At 36.9% G+C, this 13,026-nt stretch overlaps 1 protein-coding gene across 2 annotated transcripts in view; it reads right to left on the reverse strand.

Annotated features, from left to right (window-relative positions):
* Window positions 1–1,759: 1,759 nt before the first annotated feature.
* Window positions 1,760–13,026, reverse strand: part of UAP56A (DEAD/DEAH box RNA helicase family protein) — a 34,677-nt gene continuing 23,410 nt past the window's right edge. For both annotated transcript variants that reach the window (XM_006853920.4, XM_088867331.1), the window contains exons 9-12: window positions 5,940–6,084; window positions 5,686–5,769; window positions 2,287–2,350; window positions 1,760–2,046 (exon numbers count right to left, since the gene is read on the reverse strand). In XM_006853920.4, the coding sequence (XP_006853982.1) occupies window positions 2,036–2,046; window positions 2,287–2,350; window positions 5,686–5,769; window positions 5,940–6,084 (304 nt within the window). In that variant the 3' untranslated portion in view covers window positions 1,760–2,035. The remainder of the gene's footprint in view (window positions 2,047–2,286; window positions 2,351–5,685; window positions 5,770–5,939; window positions 6,085–13,026) is intronic.

The raw sequence follows: 13,026 nt of genomic DNA on the forward strand, positions 1-13,026 counted from the left end.
AGCTCTGACAAGAGTTTTAATCAATTAAAGCAAAATCCTAAAATGGTATAAGTTGTACACTAATCAAAGTCTTACTAATTCTAATTTAAACTTTTTTTTTTTTTTAATAAGAAAAGAAGCTATCCATCATTGAGGTGTGCCTTAATTTGATTGTTTAGGGCCTCAGCCTTATATAGACTTCTTCTTAATTTTAATAACGTGCTAAAGAAGGTCGCTGAAGTCCATGAGACTCAGGGAAATCAAGTGGTTTGGTTAAATTTCCCTTGTAATAGACTAAACGATGCCCAATATTCTCAGTTTAGTGCACTATTGAAGGATTTGGATCAAGTTTATATCCTGATTTGTTTGGAAGAAGTTATTTGGGATGTAAAAAGTGATGGACAATTTTCGATCAAATTTGTTTATAGATTATTATTCCGTGATCAGTGGTGCTAATCCATTCCACAAGTTGCTCAAATTTGGACCCTAACATTGTTAAGCCATCATGGGGTGCTGGGTTGGGGAGTATCGGACTTGTTTCAGGTGCGTATTGTAGACCAATAACCATTTGGGTTTCACCTTTGACGAGAGGCTTTAAATTTAATTTTCATGAGAGTTCTTTGAAGGTTATCAAATGGTACAATATAGAACAATAACTGCCTCAGTAGCTGAAATTGTTGTGGATTCAAATCCTAAATATGGCAGACTGAAATTGTTGTGGATTCAAATCCTAAATATGGCAGAACCGACGGCTATCTTTTTCCATCATGTTTATAGGGAAAAATGATATAATCCTTGGACATAATTTTTTATTATTAATAAAATCAGTAACAGAGGGAAAAAAACAAAACAAGAAATAGTAATAATCACGTGCTAAAGAAACGTGCACCCGGAGTATGCAGACTTGCCGTACATTTACAAAATGAGCTAGAATAAGCGAAAGTACCATCTGGGTCAACAAGGGGTACCGCTTGTATAGAGAGACATGGTCACGGAAGTTTATTTGTTAAAATAGGTGACCACCCTTGCCAACTAAAGAATCAGCACAATTACCAACCCAATTTTTAGTTGGTAAAATTTAAGGGTTGTAGAACTCAAAATTTATCAATTTTTTTCATGAGACTAATCCAGTGATTCTCAAGTCATCCCCAAATTTCAGATTGCAGAGGAATTAAAAGCATACCATGCCCTGAAGGGAAAAGTATAATTTACACCCAGAAGGGAAAAGTATAATTTACACGCTCAAAATAGTTGTCCTATGATTACCTCAGAATCCTAAAAAAGCAAACCGGACCTCAATCCCCTACATTATTGGTACACCATAGCAAAGGAACCCCCACCTCAACATAGCCTCAATTGAGGGACGGATGCTTTTTACGCAAATTCAGGTTTAAAATTTGCGATACTAGTTATTTAATCAAGACTCAATTGAGGAACGTACACTTTTTGCATTTACTTGAAACCAACGTTCTAGGCACACACCATGACTATGATTATAAGCTCAAAAATGGGTACTCGAATACAATTTTCTTAACCAAACTTCAAGAACATTAGGCATTCAAATGGTTTATCCCCTCAAGACCCCAAATGCACACTCCAAGAAAGTAGTCCTCGATGAGAGGCCTAATAAAGGATACAACCATGAAATTGTAAAATGGCACGATTCATGGAAAATCACATTTAAGACGTAAATCACATTTAAGACGTGACAAAGCAATAGACGGGCCAACCACGCAAAAGGAGAACGAAATAAAAAATACAACAGCCCAACTTCAAAAAATAAAGCAAAATGCTACCCAACCTGTGCGATTGGTTGAAGAACTGCCATTTCAAGTCCATATCGTCATTTCTAAGCATCTAAAACATATGCAAGATATGGTGAATCAGAGAATTTAGGAGCCATGAGAATCTAATATAGGCAAACAAAGGCCAAGTTACAAAAGAACTCTACGGAACGTGTTGCCACATAAATACAGAAGCATCTGCTAGCCCCATGTAAAGGTTTTTTTGTAAGCCAGGCTCCAAGAATCCTCGAGAGATTTATCACCCATGGGCATTACGATGGCACTGTAACATCAAACAAAGGACGGACCATCACATCATTTAACCTCATCACAACACATCTTTCAACTTAAAATATCCAAGTAATCTTTTTTCATGAAAAAAATATCCAAGTAATCATCACTGAAAACTGTAATTGTGTATGTGCACAAGAGAGTATGCGCACGAGAGGGAGAGAGAAATGCACACCCCTGGAGAAATCAAGGAACCCAAATAATGAAAGATAATCAATATAAAAGCACATACTGTAAGTTGAAGTGTCGATTTGCTCTGGCAGCTCCTTTATATCCACCTCAAACCTTTCCTGAACCTGTATGCACAAGGGCAAGAAGACACATCAGGAATCAGAACTAATCCCAGAACTAATCCCTTCGAAGTACAGGTCCTTGGGAGAACCAAGAGAAGGGCAAATTTCGAAAAGGAATATACTATGGGACATGTCCCCTATTTTTAAATTTCATTTCACAATAGACCCAAGATTTTAAAAGATAACTTGGGACATAAAAATTATAGATTTTTAAAAAGACGTGCCTTTTCTAAAAACCATCTTCCCAAACTTCTCTCTCCCCGCACCCCTTCTCTCTGTCTTTCCCATCTCTCCCCTTACTCTCTCCTCCCACACCCTCTTTTCACGTTTCCAATCTCTCCCCTCACTCTCTCTCCTCCCAAATACACAGTATACAGAGAGAGAAAGAGAACAACAGATAAAAAGAGAAACAAGAGAGCGCTGAAAAAGCTACTCCCGCATAAACCCAGTTAGCTCTCCATAACTCCCTAAATCTTATGGATCTCAGAGCTTCTTCAAGTAAACCCAGAACGTCTCTCATGAGATTTGCACTTAATCTCATTATTCAAACGCAAATGTCTTGCTCATTCAAAGCTCCATCACCGTCCTTGTCTCCCTCTCTAACCATGGCCACGAGTTCTTAATCACTGAGATAATCTAAACCCAAAAGACCAGAATTTTTCTTCAAGCTCTCAAATGTTATCAAACCCTTCGATGGGTCGGCCAAAAGCTTGACCCATTGAGCTCCACCTTGAAAGCATCAGCTTCAAGCTTTTCGGCCATGATAGGAAGCAAATCTTCGTACTCCATTGCCTGGTTTTGACCCATTTTTGTTTTTTTTTTTGGCCATTTTTTGCCATTATTTTGCTGAAGAAAGAATGAGGCTCTTGATGGTGTTGGTTGACAAAGAGGTTTGGAGAGAGAAATTATAGAAGAGGGAGAGTATTTTATTGGGGATTTGGGCTACTTTGACCTTGATTTGTATAGAGGAATTATCAAGATATTTTCCCAAAAAAAGTTCTTGTTTGAATTGGTGTTATGCAGAGGATTTTCATGGATTTCACAGAGGTGAGAGAGAGAGGGGTTCGGGAAAACACATGAGGAGAGAGTGAGATGCAAGAAGAGAAAAAAAAAAGAAAGAAAGAAGTTTGGGGTATATAAGTGAAGAGAGAGAAAGGATTATGTTGGATTTCATAAAGAAACACGAGAAGAAAGGGAGTAAGATCCAGGAAGAGAGAACGAAATAAATTTGGGGTATATAAGTGAAAAGAGAAAGGATTGGGTTTAAAAAGAGCATATCTTTTTCACATTTGTTTAAACTAAAAAATAGGTTTAAAGTGGCTAAGGGGTTAGAAGATGTCTTTTGAAACATTGTGTTTATCAAGAAATAAAACCCTAAAAATAAGGGATATGGACATATTTGCCCTTTTTATTTTTAGTACAAGGAGAACACAATCACCATAGATTGTTAGATTTGAAATTGGGTTTGAAATGTTGCAACACTTTCATCTATTGGATTTGACATCCAATGGCTAAAAGTGATTGTGACCTTGTATCAAAAGTAAATGGTCTCATTGTATACATTTCCTTTACAAAAAGGGGGAAATGAAGTTTTATTGAGGCATTATAAAAAAAGCGAAGACAAACTTTCCATTGCCTTGAAAACTAAGTTTCTATAAAATGTTTTGCCATGGCTGTGGTTACATGTGCATCTTGCACCTGTCTGTTTTTACCAGACAGAACAAAACAGTAGGGGCAAATGCAACAGCAACCACATGAAACAATTTCCACGTGCATATAGCGCGGTTCCTCAGAAACACACCATACACTCACTCCCTAGAGTAAAAGACCATCTTAGGCGTATTTTCCTGATCTAAAATTTTGGAACCACTATAGCATCACCAGAGGAGTATTTTCGTAAGATGATGGATTTAGTTTCTAAAAACTTAGATCTGACTGAAAAATGGACAGTCTTCATTCGATCTTAGGATGTTATCTTTCAGGCACATACAGAATAAGTTCTTCTTTAAAAGGTCGATTGAAAACTAAGTTTCTATAAAATGTTTTGGCATGGCTGTGGTTACATGTGCATCTTGCACCTGTCTGTTTTTACCAGACAGAACAAAACAGTAGGGGCAAATGCAACAGCAACAACATGAAACAATTTCCACGTGCATATAGCGTGGTTCCTCAGAAACACACCATACACTCACTCCCTAGAGTAAAAGACCATCTTAGGCGTATTTTCCTGATCTAAAATTTTGGAACCACTATAGCATCACCAGATGAGTATTTTCGTAAGATGATGGATTTAGTTTCTAAAAACTTAGATCTGACAGAAAAATGGACAGTCTTCATTCGATCTTAGGATGTTATCTTTCAGGCACAGAAAGAATATGTTCTTCTTTAAAAGGTCGATTGAAAACTAAGTTTCTATAAAATGTTTTGCCATGGCTGTGGTTACGTGTGCATCTTGCACCTGTCTGTTTTTACCAGACAGAACAAAACAGTAGGGGCAAATGCAACAGCAACCACATGAAACAATTTCCACGTGCATATAGCGCGGTTCCTCAGAAACACACCATACACTCACTCCCTAGAGTAAAAGACCATCTTAGGCGTATTTTCCTGATCTAAAATTTTGGAACCACTATAGCATCACCAGAGGAGTATTTTCGTAAGATGATGGATTTAGTTTCTAAAAACTTAGATCTGACTGAAAAATGGACAGTCTTCATTCGATCTTAGGATGTTATCTTTCAGGCACATACAGAATATGTTTTTTAAAAGGTCGATTGCTAGGTCGAAAGCTTAGATCCTAAACATTCAGGTCCAAAAATTTACCCAAGAGCCAGGAGCATATACTCTTTGGATCATGTGTGTGTATAAATATATAGATAGAGATTCTATAAGCCACAAGCTGAGGGAACAGTATCAGCCCAATGGCCCAGTTCGAATCATCAAGATCGATCTGGATGGCCAGCGTTCACAAAAAAGAGGTTATTTTGGCCCATTTCTTGCATTGTTTCCGGCACACATAGGTCATGCCCACATGTCCCCAAATTTTGGGGTTCATTGGATTTATAAAGTGAAAAGGAAAAAAAATCATTAGTGATCCTAGCTATGGTTTCAGTATATTATGCTCCACGGGAGAATAATAGCATAAAATCTTTTGGAACACAAAATCAGAAAGGTTTTATAACAGAAAATCAGGTGAAAGCAACAAAATAACTCGAAATACATAAAGTTTAACAAGTCTCTGATGCTTTCTCAACATTTAGAAAAAAAAAAAAAATAGATGTTTCAGATATCAGGAACAACCATGCACACACACAAAAGGACAATCAACTTTAACAAACCTGATTAAGGACATCTGAATCAGAAGCAGAGGCGACAAATGTGATTGCTAGTCCTTTGGTACCAAACCGACCAGCACGACCAACCTGAAATACAAAGAAAATAGAAAGAAATCCAAGTGTCATAGATAAGAAAATGAATCTCACATATACACAAACAAACAGAGCATGCACATGCACGCACTCAAGTGCACGCACACACACAAGCACACACACATATACTCTTAAAGATCAATGATCACTTCAAGGCAAATTACCCTGTGTAAGTATGTGTCTGCAGATTCGGGCATGTCATAATTTATCACAATATTCACACGCTCAATGTCTATCCCCCTGCCAACCAGATCAGTGGCCACAAGAATCCGCTTGTGCCCCTCCTTAAAGCCTTTGTACCGGGTCAACCTGCAAAATCACATTACATTAGTCTAGGACCAAGGGTTGTATCTTGGGAACACCAAAATAATCACACTAGCTTTTTGTGATCTGTTTTGAGATTTCATGCTACCAATTGCTTTTGGTGTTCTTTTATGCAACTTTGTCCCAAACATGCATCTCACCAATTTGTTCTTTCCAATGTACCATACTAGCAACCAAAAAAATTTGACAAACATTGCATCATTCGATGAATTAGAACAAAAAACCAGAAATAAAAGACCAATCAAAAACGCTGAAATTCCATACATAACCCAAGTCTGAGCATACAAAAAAGAAAAATAAATAAATAGCAATAAAGCTGTTAATTCTTAACTTCTTATAACGTGCCAGGAATCCAGATCCCAGTCACATCAGCCTCATATATAATGGTTTAACAAAAACAACGAAAAACTCCAAATCAGAAGAAACATGGACTTCCTATAGAAGAAATATCGTGTGCAACAAAAAGAAAGACAACACTCAGAGACGAGCAACTCTGAATCACATAGAAAGCCATTGGTATCAAGTAACAAACTCCGAAGTCAATAGAAGGCCTTCAGTATCCAATAATGATAAATTTCTGTAAACTACCAGTGAAAAAATTCCATACAATTGGAAAAAGAAAGGATATTACACACTTTAGATTGATTGTTGTAGTGTGTTCAAATAATATTTCAGTGAGGGTTACCTCAAAGATTAAGGAGGTGACGCGTCAGCTGATTTCTCATTGCAAATTGCGAGGGAAAGATAATATAGAATCAATATATCACACATGTTCCGCAACTACAAATATATGAGGACAGGATGGAAGCCCTTGTCATTTTTGAGATGTACTTAGAGATTGTACTGATCACAATCACATAAACTTCATCGAAACTCGGACTTCTCAAAGAGTCACAAAGGATTCCACTTGCCACTGTTATTTCTATAATTATGCGGAATCATGAAGAAGCATTTCAGATAAACTAGTAGATTAAATTAAGATTTTAATTTTTTTTAACTGAAATATTAGGATCCAGCTTATTGTTCTCACTCATATGTGAGCATTCATATCTCTAGCAACAAATTATCTAGAAAAAACCATCCAAATATTATAGGGTAGATCCAACAATTTTAAGCGGTTACTATGCATATGCCATCACTATACATGTGATCGCCCATTTTACATGGCATTTCAAGCCTTGGCAAGTCACATGTCATTCCATGAAGGCAGATGCAGCCTCCTAGGAGGCCAGGGGTCTGGGCCACCTAGGCCCCAAGGCGGGTGCACAGACACAAAGGCAGCCTGCATTGGGAAGGAGGGACAGATCCTTGAGGATTGTTGGACCCCCCACACCTCGCCTGCCTTTATTGTACATAGAATTGACATTTACAAGAAGTGAAAATTGCAAATACATACACAAAAAGCAAGATTAATTTACAACTACTAGTTTAAATATTTGAAATTTAAAATTAGTCATCCGAAAAATTACAAATAGGAAATGAAGTGGAAAGAATTGTCACATTGACCCATTAATATCTTCAGTTCTTAACAATCCAAGGACGAATTAAAGCAAGCATGATAAAGGAAAAAAAAGAAACAAAAAATTAGGTACAACATACACATCAAAATTGCAATGATATAACACAATAAAAAAAAACATATTACTCATGCAATTTTTTTTTTTTGATAATGAATTACTCATGCAAGTATTTAATAAGCAATTTGTTAAAATTATGGTTTATGAATCATACAAGTAAACTCATGCATAAAATTAAATAAAAAATAAAAAATTCATTCGGAATGGGAGCAATGGACCATTTCCATTGAATTGCTTTCCCAAAGACCCAAACTAAATATCAAAATGGGAAAATTATCCAAATATTTTTTTTTGGGTGAATAATAATCCAAATAATCAATAATATATCAAATATATATATCATAAAGTATCAAACAGAAAATACAAAAAGCAATGAAGACTTCGTGAACAAATAAATAAATAACCTAATCAAAATATTAAATATACCAACCTTCTTGAAATGGAACCGATATCGGCCCAAACCAAAAAGTTTTGGTTCATGAATCTCCTCTTTTAAAATCACTATAAGCCTCAAAAAGACTGGGGATGATCTTTTAATTTTGTGAGCATTCGAGGAGGTTGAAAAAAATTTTGATCCCTTGCAAATCTTCAAATCTTGTTTTTTTCAAGGTTTTTCACACTCTAAAATTCACTAAAAACATTTTCGGGGGCAAGAATGGCCCCCAAAACCCTTATCCCCCCGTTTCAAGGGAGGGAAATGGCAAATTTACCCAACTGCCAAGCGGCAATTTCTGCCCTCAGTCTCGATTGGTCGACGCAGCCGCCTTTTATGCCGCCTAGATGCACCCACCTGGAACATACTAGGCCTAGACCACACCTAGGCGTTTAAGAAAATAGCAGCCTAAGCAGCCAGGCAGACGAATTTTCGTTCATTGCATCACTCTAAATCAATCATGACGTGTTCCATGATACACAAGTTCAAATTATGAGAGCTAACAATCTTGGACAAAAGTGTTTTCTTTTGAAAATTTGCATGAAAGAAAGTGTCTGCAGAACACAAATTAGAACAAAGGGTTGACACAATGATCGAGTTACTAATCTCGTGGATTGGTTAATGGACACAGTAAGGAGGTCGTTCAGATCATCAACCATTAGACTCACCTAATTAGCCAGTTGAAACCAGAATAGCAGAACTCCATTAAAAATGTGTTTTCTTCAATTTTTTGAATAATATATTAATAAGTGTGATCTTCGAAATGACTTCAAAAATTTGATTTTTTGGAATTAAATTGAACACAACCATATTATGTTTATAGAAAACAAAACTACTCAAAAAAATCAAAACAATTCTAAAAATACCTTAAGTTTAATCTTCTTTGTTAAATTAGTCATGGCATTGTGATACAAGGCATGAATATTAGTTCATCAATTAATTACTTGCATTATCATTGAAATTCTCTGTTTGTCATCAAAGTTAATATAATCAACTACCACCCCATAGACATATACACAAATTACACATAAACCCCTTTCTTTACACCCAATTTTTTCAATCAAATCTAAACCAATCACATTTTTTCACTCCACAAATTTCTAGCACTCATTTATTTGGCCCGTTATTTGGACCAAAACAAATTTAATAGTAACTTTTTGGTTCAAAAAATACCCTTTTCTTTACACCCAATTTTTTCAATCAAATCTAAACCAATCACATTTTTTCACGCCACAATTTTCTAGCACTCATTTATTTGGCCCGTTATTTGGACCAAAACAAATTTAATAGTAACTTTTTGGTTCAAAAATACCCTTTTCTTTACACCCAATTTTTTCAATCAAATCTACACCAATCACATTTCTTCACTCCACAATTTTCTAGCACTCATTTATTTGGCTAGTTATTTGGACCAAAACAAATTTAATAATAACTTTTTGGTTAAAAAAATACTCTTGCTATACATATTGCCAGCTATGATTTGAAAATCAGTAACAACAGCAATGTTGGATTACACAAAGTATCACTACACTCGGCGAGCTCGATATGTATATATCATTATCCAAGCCTTACCCCAACTATTTGGGGTCCGCTACATGAATCATGTTCCGCCCTTCCACTCTTTGCAAGGTTAAGTTACCATATTTGTTCTCACGAATTTCATCCATGTATATTTGGGCCTTACCCTTTCCCTTTTAGAGCCCTTCCACTTTGGCCAAATTGCACCTCCTAACTAGGTGTTGTATTAGGCCTACGCATGGTTAAGGGAACCTTGTGGGTAGGGTGACAATCCCGGTTCGAAACCTTGATCCCACGGTTCTTGCAATGGATCTTGTAGGGACCCCGTTTTTTTCGATTTTGGGAACTTGCTCCCAAAAAAAGGGACCACATTACATTCAACAGTGGAATCTAGTGCCATTTCGAAATAGATCCCCACTCCCAACAATCATGGCCCAAGGTTTTGGTACATTAAAATCTTGGGTTCCATGTTTGTGGGTTCTACTTTCATTAATGGATGCTACCAGGTTAGAGATTGCCATTATCTGAAGTTCCCATTATTTAGGAATCATAAGTTCCATGATGTTTAAAACCGGTCCTTTTTTCGCATAGCTTAAAGTTCCATTATTTTAGATCCTTAATTTACACTAGGCATAGTCTAGAGCGATTCATTGTTTTATTAAGTCCTACTGTGTAAGCCAACCCTCTTAGTTGTAAGAATATATATTTCATTTAAAACCTTATATTTATGATGCCCTATTGTTTTAGAGTCTTAAATCTGATTACAATTGTGAGATGAGAATATATGTTTTCATTTCAAGCTTTAATAAGCTTCTTTCATCAATCAGAGAGAGAAAGAGAGAGAGAGAGAGAGAGAGAGAGAGAGAGTGAGAGAGAGAGAGAGAGAAGTTCATCTTGTCCTCTTGCCCCTTCGAAGAGCAAGACTTGGTGAAACAATGGAAGCAGGGGAGACTACATTTGAAGAAGATGACTCTGGACAGGTAGGATTCTGAGTTGTTGGGGCCTCAAAGGAAATAGTGCATGTTAAACTTGTGTCATGGCCTGAAGATGTAGCGGTCATAAGAAAGACCGACTTATAGTGGGCCTCAAAAAGGTTCAACCCCTCATGGGGCCAACTTTTGGTGTTGGAAGGAGACACCCAAAATATCATCTCTTGGGAAGCAGGCACCTCCCCTCCTCCTTGGTACCTCTCTAGGATTTTGGATGAAATTCACCACATATGCAGGGATATGAACGTCTTATGGAAGCATACTTGGCGAACGTCGAACGAGCTCGTCGATCTTCTAGCTAAAGACAGAGCACGGGCAAGTGTGGAAGACCCCGACCGGTCTGTCTCCTTTTTTGCTCTGGACCACAGAGGATTCCCAAGACTGTAGTTAGCCTTTCTTTTTTACTTGTACTCGGGTGCTCTTATAAGCCCCATTTTTTGCTACACTATAATTTTTTGTAATCTGGTAGGAGCCGAGGCCAATTTTTTGTATAGGATCTTGGGACCTATTTTTTGAAAAAGATATGCGACTCGTGGGTACTCGAGGTCCTCTCTTTGCTCCTTCACTTGTAATCACTCTTACAGCAATACAACGTTAACATTATCAAACAAAAAAACAAAAAAACCGACTTATAGAGCTACATAAGAAATATGTTGTTATTCACGCAAAATTAAATAAATCCATTGTTAAGGGTGAGGGGAACTTGATAAGGGATCCATGATAAATGACACTTGCGGACTTCGAGGCCAATCAGCTGAGGACCACGATTCTTATACTTTTAAGAAACTCGACATTAGAACAAGAGGAACCACGTTATATGAAAATACTTAAACCTCGATTCCTTAACCAAGGGAGCTCGTACAAGCTCTATCTATTTACAACCTCATTTTTTGTATAGTGGACCTTAGATTCCTGCTAGTCAAAATATCAAACCCATTGACATCGGATCTCACTCCCATAAACCTAAGGATCTCACTCCTTGTCTTGTTCATTATACGGACGCCGATCCTAACCCCAAGGGGCTTCCATTATAGAGCGGTTCGGCGAATCCCAAACCGATCCCGCTCCTGCCTCCAACACCTATGGGCCTACGCTGCACATGGCCAGCCCACCAAAGTCTACTTTCCCTCATTTTGAATTATATCATTTCTTGTGTTGCCACTCAACTATCTAAACATCCCCATCTCATCTACATCCATCCTATGGGATTATATATATAGATAACTAAGTTGAACCTGAGGCACACAACGAGCCATAAGAATAAGTCGCCTTAAATGGGATCAACCCATGGAGAACATAGATCAACAACATGCTAAAGGTAGCAACTCCTAAATGCTAAGCCAATGTAAAAAGAATAACTTTTGGATCCAAATTTCTAGCAAACCGAAAACTACATAAACAAAAAATATTAAAATCAATGCATAAATGCCAAATTTTTACTATCTAAAAGATATAGATAACTTGATTTATGTTATTCTAAAACATGGATGTGCAGAAACGAGAACTGAACAAATCCAATCAGTTGTGCAAAATAATATAGCAGCAGCAAAGAGTATAACGAAAGAGAGATTTGTTTTGACTCTTTTAAGCCCTAATTTCGATCACCACATCAAAAAATTTAGCAAATTGAAAGAAAATTAGGCAAGGTATGATGGACTGGAAGTACATGTTTATTAATGGTCAAGAAAAATGAGAACCCAAGTTTCATAGAAATGTTCATTATTCTAAAGCCGTAAAACAAAGGATGGTAATTGGTTTAAGAAAATGGTGCCTAGAACAAAACATTTAAAAGTAATTGGTTAAAGAAAATGGTCATAGAACAAAACATTTAAAAGCAAAGCAAACTGACTTATATAGAACAATCAAGAAATAAGGATCAATTTGTGATCAATTTTCTATAAAAAAAAAAAAACCAGCTAAGACAATCTCCTTCAAGTACATCACTTATAAAAGCTCATAGAGGGCTTGTCAGCATTAACCATGCGCAAGACCACCACCAAAGATAGAGATACTAGTATCGCATGCTTTAACCCACGCCAAAAATATTTACAAAAAACAATCACCCATGCCTTCTTTCCTTTGGCATCTCTAGACCACCGTCATTGATCCTCTGAGTCAAACACAATCCTTAATAGAATCCTCCTTTCATACATACTGTGTAGATAAAGGTAGACAGTGGCAAATCTAGTAAACCCCGGCCCCACTAAGTCCCGCTTCTTAGTAGACCTGAGCATCATGCTAAGAGTAATGTTATGATTGTAACCTCCTTAGCCTTAAAACGAACTCCTTTAATAGTAGACATATCACCAATGGCCTCAAGCATAAGATCTAAGTGATTTGCAACGCAAGGAGTTCAAAATATGCAAGGCCTCTTCGACAAAGCAAATGTCCTGCAGCAATACTGGGAGCA

Source organism: Amborella trichopoda, chromosome 5 (assembly GCF_054954075.1).
Source record: "Amborella trichopoda isolate Santa Cruz 75 chromosome 5, AtrichopodaSantaCruz75HAP2 v2.0, whole genome shotgun sequence".
Taxonomy (NCBI): Eukaryota; Viridiplantae; Streptophyta; class Magnoliopsida; order Amborellales; family Amborellaceae; genus Amborella; species Amborella trichopoda.